At 38.3% G+C, this 20,359-nt stretch overlaps 1 protein-coding gene and 1 non-coding gene across 9 annotated transcripts; both read left to right on the top strand.

The window, feature by feature from the left end:
- cpeb4a (cytoplasmic polyadenylation element binding protein 4a) lies at positions 1-18,591 on the top strand. 8 transcript variants are annotated; one of them, XM_073854128.1, is made up of 10 exons: positions 1-258; positions 6,872-8,047; positions 10,736-10,826; positions 13,032-13,055; positions 13,336-13,512; positions 13,597-13,686; positions 14,785-14,903; positions 15,140-15,254; positions 15,422-15,603; positions 15,705-18,591. In XM_073854128.1, the coding sequence occupies exons 2-10, from the start codon at positions 6,935-6,937 to the stop codon at positions 15,945-15,947; spliced, it is 2,154 nt and encodes a 717-aa protein (XP_073710229.1). In that variant the 5' UTR covers positions 1-258; positions 6,872-6,934; the 3' UTR covers positions 15,948-18,591. The 8 variants fall into 8 exon arrangements, with proteins under 8 accessions (XP_073710229.1, XP_055033892.2, XP_055033894.2 ...); XM_055177917.2 differs by having other exon boundaries at positions 1-292; XM_055177919.2 differs by lacking the exon at positions 1-258 and adding an exon at positions 5,891-6,043 and having other exon boundaries at positions 15,720-18,591.
- Positions 18,592-19,146: 555 nt separating this feature from the next.
- Positions 19,147-19,966, top strand: LOC129422164 (uncharacterized). The gene is made up of 3 exons (XR_012357934.1): positions 19,147-19,674; positions 19,751-19,809; positions 19,889-19,966. It is a non-coding gene; the product is annotated as an uncharacterized protein (transcript).
- The last annotated feature ends 393 nt before the right edge of the window (positions 19,967-20,359 follow it).

Raw genomic sequence — 20,359 nt, 5'->3', positions numbered from 1 at the left:
ATCGTCTCCCCTTTAACACAGATAAAGGATGATTTAAAAGGAGCTGGGGAGAGGGAATGAGATCTGATGCTAAACTGTAGTTTGAAGATTTAAATGGAAACAGAGAACCTAATAAAGGACTGCAGGGAAATCGATGTAAGACACAGAGGAAGGTCAAAGGAGGAGAGAGAGAGACAGAATCTCCCTGCCGCACTGGCTGCTGAAATGCACGGTCATCTTTCCAGCTGTCCCTTAACATACATTGACATCGACCTAGCTGTAAGCCACACGTCGGGAAAGACAGAAAGGGAGGGTGAGAAAATGTGCATGTGTGTGTGTTTTGTTAGTGTAACAGAGTGAAGGAGCTGGAGGGAGGTGTCCTTTCCCAGCTGTTGAAGTGTTTGCACATGGTTTATGACACTGCAGTACTTGTAGCTCAATGCCTCTGCTAACACTGCTCACTGTTCAGCCATCAGTTCTGTGTGGCAAGGCCTAAATACTCACCTAAAAATAAAGGTGCTACTTGATGCCATAGAAGGACTGGTGCTGGCTGTATGGTTCCATAGTTCTTTAAAGGTGCCGTAGAATGAAAAACTGTATTTTCCTAGGTAGGCATAGATGAAAAATAAGAGCTCTGTACATGGTAATGGCATGTCGTGAGCTTCATTCTTTTGTAAACCTTGTGCATGCAGAAGACTGCTGCAACAGGCCAACTGTGACGATACAGTCAAGATGTACACCCGCAACATTAAATTAAGTATGTTGTTGTCTGTCTCAATCTTACCAGTGTTGGTCAAGTTACTTGGAAATAGTAATTAGTTACTGATTACTTCTCCAAGAAATAATCAGTTACTGATTACTTTTCAAAAGTAATTAGTTACTTTAGTTACTTTACTAAGTTACTTTTCAAAAACATGTTGCACAACCTGAATATGGTACAGTATAAAGCAAGAGGGCCCGGTTGCATAAAGCACCTTAAGTGTAATTTTCCCTTAAGTTCACCCTTATGTTTCCCTTAAACAAAAAAACACTTCTCCATGGCAACAATAGTATTTTATAACAACAAACCTGGGTCGCTCTCGTGAAACATTTAACGATTACCCTACCTAAGAGAACCATTTAAGGGATTATATGCAACCTCCTTAAATTATTGTCTTACAGTAGGTAAGGCAGGGGAAATTACCCCTTAAGTGTCATACTTAAAGGCGGAGTCCATGATGTTTGAAAGCCAATGTTGATATTTGAAATCACCTAAACAAACACGCCCCTACCCCAATAGAATCTGGATCTTCTGTTGATAGACCCGCCCCACACATACACAACCCGGCATTTGATTTGATTTGATTGGCTATAAGTGTGTTTTGGTAGTCGGCCCGTCTCCATTTCCAACGCGTTTTTCAAACATCGTGGACTCCGCCTTTAAGGGAAAAACTTAAGGTGCTTTATGCAACAGGGCCCTTAGACCTTTCAGCCTAATTCTATTCTTTCTGCATATTCATCTAAAATTGAATCAAATAAAACATTCTCTGTTTTGACCTCTCGACGTGCACTAATTCGTGGGTGTGATGACGTCATTTTTTTAACGCTGCTAACAATATCTATATAGCCTACTACAAACATAAATAATATTAACATTACTATACATCGTTTAAAAGGTCTACTGATTTAGCATCACTTTATGGTCTCTGTTTTGAGATAGATACAGATGCTCTAGCATCATAAATGTAGTATTTTGTGACCGAAGTCCAGATGACAACATGCAAAACATAAACATGACTTCTTACCTTTGTGTTAATATAACGATCGCAAGTCGAATCCAGTCTGTTTCTCATGTGTGAATAACCCATAAAAACCTTCTAATAGAATTCATCAAATGACGATTTTTGTCCACAAATGTGTATAATCCATGAAATATAGATATATAGTCTGTTTCACACTTGAGGTGCACGCGAGGGGAGTAGGATTTGTCCGGGGAGTCGGATTTTGGTACAACTCTGGCTTGCTAAGTGTTTGCTCACATTTGAGGTGGAAGTTTTCGCTGTAGATAAAAGTTTTATCTCCACGCAGAGTGTAAAGCGGACGCTGATGCTTTTGTCACCTTTAACTGGGTTAAACTCAAAGTAATGTCGACACTTCCAAGGATTAAACGCTGCATAGTCTTGTTCTCTTCCGCACTCCATGTTGTCTCTTCACGTTCAGCACTACACTGACTGACGGCGCGGCGCTCATACGTCATTGTCACTCGACTCGCGTCACGATACAAAATCAAGGTTAAATAACGCAGTAACGCAGCCTGCTTACTACGGGGAAGTAACATTAATCTAATTACTGTTTTTGCAATTGTAATCCCTTACGTTACTCGTTACTTGAAAAAAGTAATCGGATCACAGTAACACGTTACTTCTAACGTGTTACTGCACATCACTGGTTGTTACAATGCGAAAAACAAAGTTGTGACAGCTGAGTTAGCGCTATATGCTAGTTAATGCTATATGCTAGCGTTTAGGCTGAAGTTCTACTATTGACGTTACAGTAAAGTTTTGCAGGTCCATAATGAAAAAACATAAACTTACTACTCAGAAACATCCACCAACAATCTCAAAACAATTGATTAGTCCTCAAAATCTGTATCTTTGCTCAAATGTAAGGTCAATTTACACACACAGAGAGCTACTGAAATGAGCCGTTCTGAGAAACAGCCAATTAGAGCAAAGCTCACAATTACTATTCACGACCCTTTCAAATAAGGTAATAATAGACCATTTTATTTTGGGGGCAAATCCTTGAGTTGTAAATGGATATAAAAATGCTTCTGGACAATTTTTGTACTAAATAAAGTCACATTCCTTCTATGTAGATATCAGAGATAAATTTAACATAATATTTCAATGCATTCTTTGGCACCTTTAAATATCTGAAGAACCTTTCAGGTTCTTTGTAGTGGAAAAAGCTTTTGAGAATACATTTAAGAATATATAATGATCCCCTAAAGAGAAAAATGGGAGGTCGAAGAGCTTTTGTATGCTTCCTTACATAAATGTTTTACTGACGTAAAGATGCATGTTACTTCATTGAGTGTGCAACAAGCCACATCCCATCTTAGTTTTTCAGAGCTTCATTAACATTCTGAGGAATGTGATGAACATTAAATTAACGTCCTTCACATATTTAACCCTGAGAGCCCATGCATGCGTGATATACTCTGTAGCCGTCATTCCAAAGCATAAGCTGTGTCAGTCATACAGTACTGTTGCCATGGAGAGATGAGATTTTAATTGCTTTTTTAGAAGCATCTTTGCTACCATGAATTTAGATATTTACATTTTAAGTAAATACATCTTACACATTTACTGCATGTGACTCTCTCGAGTGGAGAAATCTTTTAAATTGAAATTAAGGTCACCATAATTTTCTTAAATCCTTGAACAGTTTTCACCTAGGGGATGTCTAGAAACCATTTACAATGCTATGTGTCAGACATAACAACATTGTGGGGTAAGTGAAGATGGCTTTCTTTTAAATCCTCTGAGCAGCCCCCTCGCTGTACTCGTCCTTCTGTAAAAGACGACATTGCGCTTAGGATCTTGTGACAGACCCACAGACAGACTGATGAAAGCAAAGACCACAAATGGTTATTCAGGTCCTGGATCTGCCTTGTTTCTTGGAAACAGAAAGAGAGTGATGTCAGTGTTATATGCATTTTAAATTCAGGCAGATTCATGTGTGGCAGTTTATGGCTGCTACCATTTGCATTTTTTTAATGGCATGACATGAAAAGGAGGAGAATTGCATGCAAGAAGAATTATTATATTCGGAGAGCTTTGTTGATAATAGAAGATATAATAATTATTTATTTCAAGCAAAACAGGTATAAGCATATAATATATTTATTAGAGAAGGCAAACAATTATTTTCTGTGTATGTACTGAAATAAATAAATACATAACCCAGCATTGGGTCAAAAGGGAACAAACCCAGACAATTGTAACAGGGTTGTAATGTAGCCTATGCTGGGTTGTTGCAACCCAAAATGTTGTGTTGTTTTAACCTGTTGTTGGGTCTAATACAAACATTTTCATAACCCAACAGCTAGGCTCGACCCCAACAGTGGTTGAAAAAGGGGTTGAAAATTATCCAGTGTGCTCCCTGAAATGTGTAAGGAATAATTGACGACGGGCCATTGAATTATAAAAAAATAATGCACACCCAAGGGGCAATGCGGCACGATGCGAAGCGGAGTGCCGTTACACCGCGGGTGTGCATTATTTTCAAATAATTCAAAGGACCGGAGTCAATTATTCCTCTTATACCACGGTTACCACAAACATTGCTCTGGTGCCTATTTTAAGATATTTGAAAAGTTAGGTGTGCGGTTTACAGAAAAATAATCAACACCCATAGAACATTTCTCAGCCAATCAGAATGCAGCATTCAACAGACCCGTGGTATAAATAAATGAAGAGTTTCGTTGCAAAACGAGATAAATCCATTTTTTTACATTTTTGTCAAAACATGTTTATTATTATGTTATCATTTTGTTTTATGGTGCTACTTAGCTGTATTTTTTAAGTTATGAAGGTTTAAATCAAAACAAACCAACTGCAGTTGCATTGAAATTAATTGGAATGCACAACCAAAAAACGAGATTTCTGAACAATTAAAAAAACGGTGGTTATCTCGTTTTGCAACGAAACTCTTCTAATTATAATACACTGTCAGAAAAAAGGGTTTAAAACTGTACCTTTCTGTCAATATTATACCTTAGGGACCTATTGTGTACCTTTTAAGGACCAATTTTGTACCAGATAAATGTTAGTGGTACAAAACATTTAACTGTACCTTTAAAGGTACAAAATGGGTCCTTAAGGTATAATATTGTACCCCAAAAGGTACAACATTTCAATTTGTTGTATAGCCATAAAAGGTACAAAACTGATCCATTGAAGGTACCACCCCAGTGACAGAAAAGGTACAGTTTTAAACCCTTTTTTTCTGACAGTGTATATATAAACTAGAAATAACCAATAGCAGATTATTTCTGGATGCACACTTCTAGATTAACATATGCAACATTTGCTAACTAAAACCAGGTACACTTTAAAAATACCAGGTTGTTTAAACACATGGTTGGGACAGCTGGCTTAAATTAACCTAGAAATGTCCAAATTTCACCCATCATACCAACCAAAACCTTTTTAAGAGTATACGGCATTGAGTGTAAAAACACTCAACCTAAACACAGATACACACAAAACTAAAGAAATTAGGATTCATTGAATAGATGCTGTTCAGGTTTTATAATCCAGAGCTGCAGAGAAATTGATTGATTTTGATTTGGTCCAGGCATGTATAAACAAGCACTGAAGCTGAAATACAGGCTGAAAATAGCAGCGGCTTACTTTAATGGGATTGCAGGCTGCAGTGAGCACAAAACTGGATCACTACAACTGGACCACTGAAGGCTTCCCTGAGCCTCTAAACCCATCATTAAAAAGATATAGACCATAAGTATTCGCAGCGAGCAGACTGAATGAAAGCGAATGAAAAATGTGTTCTGTCATCAGATGTTTCTCTTTGAAACCTTAAAGAAGATGTTTCTTGTGCAACCCACAAAGGGAAGCTATGGGATTTTAATTACCAAGTTAATATAACTCTCACATTTCTCTCAGACTTCCTTTAGACATGTCTGCCATAAATAAAGGATGCTTTTTTATTTAAAGTAATTTAATTATTTAAATCATGCGATTATTTATTACTATTTTAGTTTTTTTATTTGTATGAACTCGTTTAACTATTTCAGTAAATATTTAACATTTCAAAACCGGTCCTATAAGGTAGGCTATTTACATTCTGGGCAGGTACAGCTCTCTCGGAAAGTAACTGGTTGAGAAAAGGGTGTGAACTGGAAACTCGCGTCCAATCACATGCCGCGCTTACTCACGCCTGGGCGGAGATTCTACTATACAAGGGCGGGGTTAAAGACGGAAGTTCAACAGGATTGGCTGGTCGGTGGCAACACTCGCAAACCATGGTCATCTGCAGCCTGTCCTTGCAACTTGGAAACGTAAGAAAACCTGTATCATGTCTCGGTTTAGTTTTTGACGAACCTTTAGCAACGACAGGCGAAATGTGTCGCGTGTACGTTATATTGTCCGACGATGACGCGTAATGCTTGCCAACGCTTATAACGCCGAATGCGATACACGGTGTCATTAAGCAAGCAGACCACGAACGCGTTTTCACTGTCAATGTGTCTTAACCAAGACATCTGACAAATTTTAGCGTCGGATATAAGACGTGATTCAGAAATGAACAGCGTTTGGCCTCACAATCGTGGGATTTAATCGACGCGTCAATATAAATCGGAGAATTTACAAGCCTTGATTTGGATCGAGGGGGACACAACCCATATCGCACCACAGACGTCATCAACATTTTCCTGTATTTAAATGGTCGCGAGAGAGGAGGTCAGTGCTGAAATAAGGAAGAACGCCGGTAGGTCAATTGCATTTTCGTGCAAGAAGTGATTTTAAAATGAATGCGTAAATGTCATCCGTCATCTGTCGTGATGAATTATTAGATATGGTGGCCTGTTTCAGAATGACTTGATGTCGTGATGTGTTGAAAAACGCTACGGTTTGCTTACAATAGAAATGTATGCGATGTCGTGCACTCCCTTTGACTTATCATGGCGTTTCTCGTTGCAGCGTCTCCCTTCATGATTTCATTAAATATCAAAGTGCATAAACCCAGCATATTACATATGTGTGAATGTGAGTGATGAACTGGTTTAAGTGTTAAATTAAACAAAGAAAAGCATATAAGAATGACTAGAAATAGTTGAATTGTTTAATATTTTAATATCTAAGCATTTTCCTTTCTTTCAACAAAGGTATTAGGAGAAACTGAGGAAATTACACACGAGTGAAGATTTACTAGAGATTAGGATTCATAAATGGGGGATTACGGCTTTGGGGTCTTGGTTAAAAACAATGCGGCGAACAAATCTGTTTTCCCTGTAAGAATTCATCCACACCTGCAGCATACGATCCATCACCAGACGGCTCCACCGAGCCCACCGGCCTTCATCAGCAGCAGCAACAACAACAACGCTACCAATGGTGGAAGTGTTGGGTCTGCTTGGCTTTTCCCGGCCGTGACCACCCACTCTAACATGCAAGATGAGATTTTGGAGTCTGACACGTCCAAGTCTCAACAGCCGCAGCAGGAGAGTCAAGAAGGGCAAGATAAGCAGAAGCTCTCTCAAGAAACGCCGGGAATTATTTCCGAGTTGGACAACACCTTGCCGGAGGAGAATCCGCTGGAGAAGGGGACCATGGAGAACGGCAACGGAAAAGAGGGTCTGCGACTCGAGTCTCCGGTGTTATCTGGGTTTGACTATCAAGAGACATCCGGCATTGGTACTTTAGCACAGTCCAGTAGCTCTTCGTCATCATCCCTTACTGGATTCAGCAGCTGGTCCACTGCTATCCCCCCGAACCCCTCCACTTTGATCGAAGAGGTCGGCTTTTTCAACCAGGCTGCTACCACTAACAATGCTCCTCCTCCGCTGCTATTTCAAAGTTTCTCTCATCACACTGGTACAGGATTTGGGGGTAGTTTCTCCCACCAGATGAGTCCTCTATCCCAGCACCACCCTTCTCCTCACCCCCACTTCCAGCACCCTCAGCATCGCAGGTCCTCGGCCAGCCCCCACCCACCTCCTTTTTCCCATCGCAGTGCTCCTTTCAACCAGCTGCCCCATTTGGGGAACAACCTAAGTAAGCCTCCCTCACCTTGGGGCAGCTATCAGAGCCCTTCCTCCACCCCATCTTCAACTTCATGGAGCCCAGGTGGAGGGTACGGAGGATGGGGGGGCTCTCAGGGCCGGGAATATCGCCGGGGCCTGAATGGAGGGGTAACCCCTCTCAACTCGATCTCGCCTTTAAAGAAATCTTTCCCAAACAGTCAGACCCCCACACAGAAGTATCCCCGTAACAACACTTTCAATGCTAAACCTTGGATGGAGGACAACATAAACCGAAATGACAGCATCTTTCCATTTCAGGTAACAATAGAGATCCCTTTATTATTCATGGGGTGGTGATGAGATTAAACAAATCTGTTGCGTTTTTGCTCCCTTTGGCCGAACCTAATCTGATGGTGGCAAAGCGCTCATGTGGTTTGTTAGATAAATGTGTTGAATTGAAGCTCGGATGAGTAACGGTGGGCTGTTGCTCCACTTCTGCAAGCTGTGAATGTCACCGATATAAAAAGACATGGATGAGTGAGTCAGAATCAGGGGTTGACAATACAGCACATGCAAAAAGGAGAGAAATTGGAAAGTCGGGTATTTACTTAAACATTCATGACAACACAATTATCCAGGTTGTAACATGTCAAATGGATATTGGGGACTTTCCAAATTTGGACCACTGTATTCTTTAGTCCTTATATGTGACCCTGGACCACAAAACCAGTCGTAAAAGCACAGGTATATTTGTATCAATAGCCAACAATACATTGTATCTGTAAAAATAATAGATTTTTCTTTTACTCCAAAAATCATCACTAGGATAGTAAAGATCCTACCCAATCTCACGAGGTTTCGTGATATAGTCACATACATTTTTTTGTGATATTATCACGAATTTCCGCGTTTTTTTTGTGATCGTATAACAAATTCTTGTTTTCGTGTGATTATCACGTATTGGGTACTCAACTGCTTTTTTCTTATTTTCAAACCATTGTCGCTTCGGTTTAGGGTTAGATTTGGTGCTTGCATTAGAATGTCACTTTATGTATTGGTTTATACTATTTTTTTTCTGATTTAATTTTAATTTTTTATATGTCGCCTGGCGGGGTAGGGATGTCATTTTATGTAAATCTAACCCTAAACCGAAGTGACAATGGTAAGAAAATAGGACAAAGCAGTTGAGTAATCAATACATGATAATCACACGAAAACAGGAATTAGTTACACGATCACGAAAAAACACGGAAATTCGTGATAATATCACGAAAAAAGAATCAAAAATGTACGTGACTATATAACGAAATTTCGTGAGACTGGGCTGAAAGATCAAGTTCCATGAAGAGATTGTAAATTCCCTGCTGTAAATATCAAAATGTGTTTATCATTAGTAATATGTGCAGGGCTCCAGACCAGATTTTGCCACCAAAATTTGAGAGTGTGCCACTGAATTTTACATCCAGTTGCACATGTGCGACCAGTAAATTTGTTACTTTTTTTGTGATGTGACACTGAACTTGAAACCGCACATTGTACTTTCTGCATCTATCATTAAAGTATTTATTAGAAAAATCAGTGGAAATTTGTAGAAATGTGAATATTTGGTTAGCATGTTGATTTACGGTGTGTGCCCCTACATTTTTTGGTTGAGCCCCTAAAATTTTCAGTTGGGGGCACTTTGCTCCTAGTGAAAAAGGGTAGTCTGGACCCATATTACTAAGGACTTTATTTGGACAACTTTAAAGGCGATTCTCTCGATATTTTAATTGATTCCAGATTTTCGTTTTTTTGTTATTGTATCTCGGCCAAATATTGCCCTATCCTAATAAACCATACATCAATGAAAAGCTCATTTAGTTAGCTTTTCAGATGATGTATAAATCTCAATTTCAAAAAATGTCTTTTGACTGGTTTAGTGATCCAGGGTCACAAATATATCATTCAACTAATTCTAGCATTGAAGATTTTTTTTTACTTGGTATATTATCTGTTAAAGTTACTGTCCAACTATAATTTCAAAATGATTTAGCAGTGTGTAGTTAGTTTGAGTTATATTTCCCTGATACACAAAGAGGTTATGTTCTTGTTTGAACTACAATGTCAACAGTATTAGCTGTAAAAAGCTCACTGTTGTTTCACATGCTTGGTGTGTCCTCCCCTGTTCAGTTTGTAGCCTAATACCAAGAACAAACCTTGCATTGTGTCAGAAGGCCTTTTTCTCGCTATGCACAGGCTTGTTGTTTCACAACACCACCTTGCCTATATGCAATAGTGCAATGCATTAAAATGAAACATTTGGTCAGGACACTAAATCAGGTGACATCTGTGTTCTTTATGAGCGTCTTTTTACAAGCAAACTTATAAAAAGGTGTTGTTGTGACACTAGGAATTACCTTATCTCTTGGATCCGTAATCAGTTTATCTTTTTATCCAATGGTGCTGTTGGTATACATCATATAAAACTGGCTTCTCTGGTTCTTGCCAAGATTTATTTGTTGTCTTTACCTTCTGAAGAATTTGGTTACTTGCCACAGTTGCCTGGGGTTTTAAAGACATCTATTTGGATACGTTGTCTCACAGTTACTTTGAATGCAACGGTTACAATTTACAGCTTGTAATGTAAAATCCAAAAATGATATCCTTCATTGTTTTATATCATCACATTCCTTACCAGTATAATATGACCAGTTCAACTAGCATTGACAATGGGCTTGCTGCATAGGCATACAAGAATGCTGGGCATTAAGAAAGTGTTCATTTGGTTTGAAGTGTATTGGCAAGTGATCAGTTCAGATGTGTCAGTCTCTTATGTTAATTTGTGCATTCTAGGTAGAGGTTTGAAGGGGAGGGAGTGGCATATCCCTTGCCTTTTGACTGGTGCTTTTAATATTGCTCATTCAAACTGTGATTTAACTTAAAGTGAATTGTCATCATCAATGCATGTAATACTTGTAGGATGGTATGACAAGGTCTAATCACAGGTCTCTTCTGTTGTTTTTGCAGGAGCGTAGTCGGTCTTTTGATGGTTTCAGTATGCACTCTCTAGAGAACTCTCTGATTGACATTATGAGAGCCGAGCAGGATTCGTTGAAAGGTATTCACTATTCCTAACAAAGGCTTAACAAAATGAATCAATCAAGCTCAACACGAAAAATTAAACTATGGTGAAAAACAAAGGTAGGGTTGTTAAAGGTTGGTAGGCAGTTTTGAGAGGCTACCAATAGGAAGCTAGCTTTAAAAGGATATAAGATCCCACCCTCTCTTCGGAGCATGCTCCAGAGCCACACCTTCTCCAAAACACATGCTTTTAACCGTTTCTTGATCCAGATGTTTTTTCTTCATAGTCGTTTTTAAGAATTATTTGCTTGTGCCATATTTTGTCAGTTTAAGAGGAATATAAGGGTAGTCACTGTTTGCCTTCCATTCCTGTTTGGTCTGCATGGCGTAATGGAACATGCCGGGTTGCCAGATCTACATAATAACACCAGACCAATGGCTAATTAAAACTACCCCACTGTTCTTTTCCCAAATAACAAAACTTCGCTTTCATAAAATAAAACGTTTTACCTTAAGATTAACAGTTGATGAACAGTATACAGCTGATTTATATGTTTTCACCCGCTGAAAAAACAACCAAGTGTTAACAGTTGTTAAAAAGTAGTCCACTTCCACAGACTTGACAAAACTGTGGACTGAATGCAAAGATTGGACGAACATTTTTCGCCTGGTCATATGCACAGAAGATATATAATTGTATACATTTATTTAGATCACTTGAATTTTTAAAATATCTTTACTCATGTTTATCAGAAAAAAAAATGTATACAAGTTTGTAACATCATGAGAGTGAGAAAATGATGACAGAATTTTCATTTTTGGGGGATCTATCCCTTTAGGGGAACGCGCCCAGATTTTGGGAATTTGGCTTATTCACCCATCGTATCTCCCGGAGTTGGATGGGTCCGTGCATGCCTTTCTCATCTCCGTGCGTGCTGTGACTCTCTGGCGCAGCCCCCGCTGGCTTAGCTTGGCACGGGGTCTGGAGGTGGGTGGCTCCAGCTGGCGGGCTGCTCCCAATAAGTGACAAAGTAACGCAACCATTTTCCTATTTATGTGTTGTGATTTGTATAGTCACACCGTGTACAAATAACAAGGTCATATGAGACACCCATCTTTTAACAGTATACACACTGGGAACTATATTCTCAGAAGTCGAAGCACTGCTACTGGGCGGAGTAGGAAAATGTTCGTGTTGTTTTGTCGCTTGTTGGGAGCGGGTTGCTGGCTGGAGCCATTCACTTCCAGGCTTTGTGCTGGGCTGGGCTGGCGGGGGCTGCGTCAGGCAGAGTTGCCGCGCGCACGGGGATGAGGGGGGTGTGTGTGGACTTGTCTAACGCTGGGGGATACGGTGAGTGAGCTGGATTCCCAAAATCTGGGCCTGTTCCTTTAATATTGTATATTTAAGTTTGTGGTCATGTATTTAAATGTATGTGATGAATTCTTTCCCAAAATGACTAATGGTTGTTGTTTGCTTTGCTTTTTATATCTGCTGCACTTCTGCATTCTGAATCATGCATATTAACTTTTGTTACAAAACTTTGGCATTTGATTTGTTGTTTTGCTTCATAATGAATGTTGCATCGAGTCTACATAGTTTATGTATTAGATTAGCTGAAATGCATGACTTTAATCTCCATAACACAGACGTAAGAATCCCCAACCAGTAGATCGGAAATTTGTCAAGACTCCAGTTTGTTTTGGATATTCAGTTAATGGATATGATTTGAAATCCAATATCAGTGTTAGGCCCAACTGATGCTATTTTCAGTCTCATCATAACATGCGTCTTAGCAATAAAGCTTTGTGCTTTATTGATGCCATAGGATGATGTTTTCAGACAGCATGGCTATAAAAGTTTACGAAGAGGGACATAGGGATGCTCTCCTAATATATCCTCTAATCTAGGCCAGACACTGGAGAGTTTGACATGAGTTTGTACATGCACTTTTTTCACAGACCTGGTTTGGTTGTGTTCACGTAGTCTTAATGTATAATACCCTCCTTTTAGATTATTGATGAGATTTGTAACAAAAATAATTAAATAATGGTTTAAACTGCACTAACCTTTATATGAATTTTCACTGTATGTTTATCTAAGCATTACATTTTGTGTACACTGCCTTGTGCTTAAACATTCATGAGCTTGACAGCGTTTAATGCAAAAAGTGCTACATGATGTACGGTGTATTTAAAAATTGCAATCATTTCTCAAGTGCATTTTGTCTTGTTTCAAATGCAGCAAGGAATTACGGAAGACGACGAGGTAAAGATCTCCGAAGCGTGTTTATGCTTTTCTCCTCTTTGTGTGATTTTCTTTTCAAGTTACAGCATGTCTTTGTGTCGGTTGCCAGGCAAGATTTTTGTATTGTTTTTAGAAACTTCGCCCTTTCTCATTGTATTCAAATGAACAAGGATGTTAATTGCTACTTTGCAAAAGATAAAAGCTCGAAAGACGTGTCTGTGAAACTAAAGGTTAGATTTTAATAGCAGCTACCTCGAGTGCAGATTTTTAATAAATGAATTTTGGGGCTATTGTGTGACAGGTCACTCATCCTTGTTTCCTATGGAGGATGAGCGTAATTTTGGGGAAGATGAGCGGTCTGATCAGAGCTTGAGTGCACTGGGATCACCCCACAGTTTCCCTCATCAAAATGGTGAACGCATTGAGCGCTTCTCCCGCAAGGTCTTTGTTGGTGGTTTACCCCCAGATATAGACGAAGGTACTAAGTCATGAATTAAGAAGTGATCCTCTCCTGTTGCATTTTCATTTATAACATTTTATACATGCATGTGCCCAATTTTAGATGAAATCACTGCAAGTTTTCGGCGTTTCGGACATTTGTTTGTGGACTGGCCACATAAAGCAGAAAGCAAATCTTACTTTCCTCCAAAAGGTAAGTTTGAGAGCTATTTGGGTAGATGCAATGCAACAACAAGGCTGCATTTACACAGCAAATCTTGATGCCCAATTCCGATTTGTTGCCTGTATCAGTTTTCCGCGTGGACGTCATTTGCCAGCGTCACATATTCAATGACCACGACACATCCAGAGATGGGAATATCTGATCTGTCCGCTTACATTGTGGACGTGAATGCATGTATCAAATTTATTTCCACATATGGATGAGGTCTCAGTTTTTATTACCTTATCTTTTAAAGGTGCAGTGTGTAATTTTTTGAAGGATCTCTTGACAGAAATGCAATATAATATACAAAACTACATTTTCATGGGTGTATAAAGACCTTTTAATAACGAATCGTTTTGTTTTTAGAATGAGACGTTTTTATCTACATGCACGAGGGTCCCCTTACGTGGAAGCCCCATTTTGTGCCACCACGTTTCTACAGTAGCCCTTAACGGACAAACATTTTTGTCTCTGACGATGACATGTTTTTCCAGTGGCGGCTACTGTAGCTTCTCTATGCGTTTCAAAAGTGAAGGCTAAGCAATTGGCTGAGCCATTGGCAATTTGCAACCTCACCACTAGGTGCCTCTAAAATCTTTAAAAGCGACTCGTATCCGATATCTGCCTTTACACTTAACTCGCCTCCATTGCGCTGCTAAGAAGAGTCATCTGATCGCGGGTGTTGTCCACCCGCGTGGACGTCATTTGCCAGCGTCGCATATTCAATGACCACGACACATCCAGAGATGGGAATATCTGATCTGCACGTGAATGCATGTATCAAATTTATTTCCACATATGGATGAGGCCTGAAACCCATCGAAGAATATCGGAAGTTATGCACTTTTCCTGCGTACTGGTTTGTGGGTCATATCCGATCTGTGCCACATGAAGGAATAAATCGGAATGGAGTCATTTCAAACATGCAGTGTAAATGCAGCCTATTTCCATTGTGAAAAATGCACAAATCAGATTTGCTGATGTCAACTCTCTTGGTTAAACCTTTATCATGTGCCTGTCCAACCGCTTTAAGTAAAGGTGACCGCTGGTTGCATGCATGTCTTTAGCAAACTTGTTCTCTTTCAGGGTATGCGTTCCTTCTGTTCCAAGACGAGAGCTCCGTTCAGGCCCTAATTGATGCCTGTATGGAAGAGGATGGGAAGCTTTATCTCTGTGTATCTAGCCCAACAATCAAAGACAAACCAGTAAGGCCTGAATATTGGCTGTACCTGAATGATTTATTTTTAAACTCCTGTGCGAATCATAATAGAACAGTAGAGCACTCCAAAAGTAGGTGCTGTTATACATAACCTAAAAATACAAAATGGTGAAACTAAACTCTTGCACCAGCACATGGGGATGGATTTATAATAATACAAATGACATTTAACCTTTTTATTTAAAAAAATCAAATGTTTTGCTTTATTCTTCGTATAACTAGGTTCAAATAAGGCCCTGGAATCTGAATGACAGTGACTTTGTGATGGATGGCTCTCAGCCTCTTGACCCCAGGAAGACTATCTTCGTCGGAGGTGTTCCTCGACCTTTACGAGCTGGTTGGTTTTGGGTTTCAGATGTTACAAAAATAGTTCATGGAGTAGTAAATTGTTTTAAATAGATTTACAATGTTCATGTAATGCATAGGTAGCCTTCAGGCATGTTGTAGTATCATTTGTTTTTGATGTCATGAGTGAGTTTTAATTGATGTGTTATACCGTGACAGTGGAGCTTGCGATGATTATGGACAGACTCTACGGCGGGGTGTGCTATGCTGGCATTGACACTGACCCTGAGCTAAAGTATCCTAAAGGGGCTGGACGGGTGGCTTTCTCCAATCAGCAGAGCTACATTGCTGCCATCAGTGCTCGCTTTGTGCAACTGCAACATGGAGAGATCGATAAACGGGTAGGAGCTCACGTAATGCACTCGACTATCACCGTTTTCACGTGAAATCTCAAATGCTGACATAAATTTTTATTCTATCATTACATGTGCAACGCTGAAAGTCTCTACCTTTCCAGGTGGAAGTGAAGCCATATGTGCTGGATGACCAGCTGTGCGATGAGTGTCAAGGCACACGTTGCGGGGGCAAGTTCGCCCCTTTCTTCTGTGCCAACGTCACCTGTCTCCAGTACTACTGTGAATACTGCTGGGCAGCCATTCACTCGCGCGCCGGACGGGAGTTTCACAAGCCTCTGGTGAAGGAGGGAGGAGATCGGCCTCGCCACATCTCCTTCCGCTGGAATTGATCTGGGAGGTCAAGGCTGTGCTATTCGTATACATGCACTTTTCATTTTGCTAAGTCCTTTTTATTTAGAGTTCTTTTTTAAGTCTAAAATTGTATTTATTCTTAAGTTTTTAATTTTTTTGCAGAAGAGAATGCTAAAAGAAAATGTTGTAATCTTGATTTTTGTTTAAAAGCTACATTGGTGCGCATGAAGACTTGAATGCATTAGATTTAAAAATATAGATGTTTAGACTGAGACTTGACTCTGAATTACTGTTCTATCTTTATTGTCCTCTTAAATGGGTCACGTTTTCACTTGAATCTGTCCGAACGCAAAGAGAAGGCACATTCATATGACTTCAAGTCAAGGTTCAGCAGTTCACTGACTAATCCAAAATGGTTGCATGGAAAATGTGGACTCAAAGTTACTCATTTAAACAAAATACACCGAATCGTGACTTGTAGCAGGAGACATCAAATTATATGATACATTCAGTTTGTCTCTGTGGCTAACATGGATGGTTTTAAACATATTTATGATGATTAGAGAAAAGACCTCTATACAGTGTCTAACACTAACAACATTCAGATGCTTAAGATATACGCTTTCAAATCTTAAAGCATATTTATAGATGTTATATGCTATAAAACAAAGTAAATGCTTACTTTGATGTAATCATGCATATACTGTATGCCACAAAGACCTTAAGGGCAACAACTAAGAATAGTAGAGACCCAGTAATGCAGTCTGTCTGTCTTGCCTGATACACAGGTTTTTGGTCAGGCAAACCAAAGATGAGCCTTGGAGATATCCTACTGTCCTATAATGGAAAATATATAGGAAGCATACAAGCATCATTGGTTTGATAGACGAGAAACATTATAATACTTCTTGTAAAGGTTACGGCGGTAACTTTAGCTTATTTGTCAGGGATTTTGTGGTAAAAAGCTAACTCAATATTGTAGTATTTACTAATGAGAATTTGCCATGTGTTGCATTACTAGTGTTTTACTGCATGGGTTTTGCCATGGGTTTATTGGTGTTCTAACTGAGCATTGCAGTAGCTGAGCACATTTCAGAGAATTTGAAAAATATTATTTTATACATGGTCTGCTGATTTTTGTACTGTTTTATAGCTGATTATTTTGTCATGGACGTTAAAGACACCATTATGCACTACTTTTCTAAATATTGTTTTTCAAATCACCTTTTCTTTCCACAATCGGAAAGTCCTTTTGTGATAACCTGTTTTGTTTTTCACTGGTTGGATATAGATTTTCTATCTTTTGTTACTAAGCGATCCGGTTATGACGCAAGCATCCCTTAAGGAAGAGAAGAACTAATATAATGCTTTTATGTATTTATGTGCTGAAATCCCTAAATTATCACATATGTTTAGGTGACTGTATTGTTGAAACAAATGATTTAATATTTGCGAAATGCAAACAGTGTTCTCTTCTGTCTTAACGGAAAAAGTATCTATTGAATCTAGCATGACAAAAACTCCTTAAAATGTGTGGTACGTGTAGTATATATACATATCCAGTACCTAACTACTATTATTAATGAGAATGATGATGATACCTCCCTCATTATTGGCTGTAAAGCATAAAATGTAAATTAGGGTAATGTTAGGATGCACCTTGTATCACAATGAATGTTCCATGTTAAAATATCAATCTTTACTATTATGTATAATCCTGAGAGGCAACAAGGGTTAATTTTTAAGTATGCATGAGGTAAATTAAGTATTATTTTGATTTCATAGCAATTTTGATTTGCAAAGCTCTCTCTTTCTCCCATATTGTGGTCTATAAGGAACATTTTGCCACAGTCTTTCTTATGAACCTTACCCATGCACTAGCTGTGCACACTTTACTGTTTGTACTACTATAGTACACAAAAATGAAGCGTTCAAAACTTGGGTGATTAATCATATATTTATTCAGGGTTTACTTGAACACACTTTCAAAACACAGATGGCGAGATTCGTGCAATACTTTGAACCAGACAAGTGCAAATCCGTGAATTTTAACCTGTCTCACCTCACAGACCTCCTTCAGCCATTATAACTTTCATCTTTCTCTGATTTATATAGGAAGAAAATACCACTGATATATTACAGGTGTTTTTGTGTACTCACATATTTTCCTACTTGATTTCATGCTACTGTGATTACAACCAATGTAAATATTTAGTGAATAATGTTTTAACCATTTACTGATATATTTTTAATTGGAATGTAATACTTGTCATTTTGATTCTAGTTTTTGATCAGTAAATCAGTACACTAGTTTTCTAGTTTTATTAATCACTATATTGTGCTTCATGTCTACAGAAGGATAAGAAAAATAACAGAAAATTATCTATGTAACTGCTTATTTAAATTTACATAGTTTATAAATGTGTATGGGAAGGTGTATTTATCAATAGATTTTTATAAGAAGAAGAATTTTTTTGCTATGTCATTTATAAGTTTTAATTTTTATATTTTAAATCCATACGGAGTTCTATATAAAGAAAAAGAATATCATTTTATAGTTGGGTTAGTCATACACGTGCTTTGGTAGTCCTAATTATTTGCAGTTAAATATTTATAACAGAATGCTTAATTTTAAAGTATTTGTAATGTAAAATGTGGAATGAATAAACTTGATTGCTGGAAGTGGCTTGCGTTTTTACCTGTTTCACAAAGTTATCACACTTAACTCTTTAATAGAAACAGATGGTCATGTTTGATTTAATAGAAAAGTTTCTTATTTGGTTAAACTAAACCTTCATATATAAAAAAAACGCAATTATAGCACTTAAACATAGAATTTTTTTTAGATGTTCATGGTATGTTCACTTTAATGCTAAGAAGCACGTGTATGCATTGCACTCGTCACATAAATAAGTGTCTCTATTAATAACCTAAAATCATCAGTTGAATATGTCAGTTAATTGCAGATAGTTTATCGCACCAAACTCGCTTGTTGTAAATACTGCAGAGGAAAACAGCACACTCTGCTGGGATTTTATTTAGTAAGCGTACAGTACAAAATATATAAATTTCTTGCAGTTGTCAACTACTGAAATTAAAAAAATTAAATACAAAAAAATATACTTTTTTGCGTTAAGGGAAGCTCATTAAATCTTCAGTAAATTACCACCACTAATGTTAATCTAACGTTACATATCACATCTAAATTTTGTCACGCAAAATAAATGGCTACCCATCAAGGGTCCACAGGGGTCCTTTGCGCTGAGTGTAAATTGTGCGCGTGCCTTTATTTAGAGTCTGAAGGGAACGTTAATGATCTCGAATTTCAATTCAGATGTCTTTAAGTTATTCAATGTAGTACGTTAAAATATTACACTAAAATAATACGTACGTTGTCTTTAAGTGGTAATTGAATAGTTTTCGTAAAGTGTCATATATGAATAATGGCAACTCAAGGTAAACCTGTTTACATACCGCGGTTCGGCTCTCAGTCGTCCCAATCCCAAACCGACAACAAAGTAACTCTTAGCGGGCGAATCTGCAGATTAAGCAAGAGTATGAAAAGGGTGACTTGTGTGTCGAGTTCCCTAACCGTGTCAAACGTCAAAAGTCCTGAAATTACGCCATGTTGTTCAAAAATAGCGAAAACAAACTACCTTTTGAGGTTTTATTGGTCAGCCAAGGCGAACAGAAAGACGGTACAGAAATCAACGGATACTCCGATGACATCTAACGGCGAGAAATCACAGAGCGTTAAAGAGCAAGGTACACGAGCAGAGCATGCATTAAGTCATAAAAAGCTTTATACTTAATAACATGTTTTGTTTATGCTTCTCTATAGGGTCCTCGTCGGATTATTTTGAATTTCCACCTGAAGATGCTCAAGCAACGGATGAAAAGGTGAGTTTGGTACAGTCTGAGTCTTTAATGACATTTTTATTATAAGAAAAACTGTTGCTTATTGACATAAATGTTTCAGTCCCGAATAAAACAGGACGTATTGAGGACAATAAGGAGAATGATAGAGGAGAACAGGGTCATCAGACAGAGATTACTCGCCTTGAGTCAGATGAGCCAAAGCAAGTGATCTTTAGACCATAGTAAGAACTTCAGTGTATTGCTTTTTGTAATCCTCATTTACTACAGTACACTTACAACATTTCTTGTTAAACTTTTATTTTTAAGTTTAATTGATTTGAATTTACAATTCATTTCAAGTTTCTTGTGTGAGGAGTTGCTATAAATGATAAAAAATACAGTTAAATTAGCTTAAGTTATTTCAACTTTATTCTTATAATTAACTCCCCGCTAGTCAAAAAAGTTGAAATTCAAATTGATTAAATAAAAATAAAAAATACTGTGTAGATCAGGGATGGGCATTCCTGGTCCCGGAGGGCCACTGTCCTGTAAAGGCTACGTCCAAATTTCCACACTTGCTGTCTTTGCACTT

Source organism: Misgurnus anguillicaudatus, chromosome 16 (assembly GCF_027580225.2).
Source record: "Misgurnus anguillicaudatus chromosome 16, ASM2758022v2, whole genome shotgun sequence".
Taxonomy (NCBI): Eukaryota; Metazoa; Chordata; class Actinopteri; order Cypriniformes; family Cobitidae; genus Misgurnus; species Misgurnus anguillicaudatus.
This window is presented reverse-complemented; position numbering and strand designations above follow the sequence as displayed.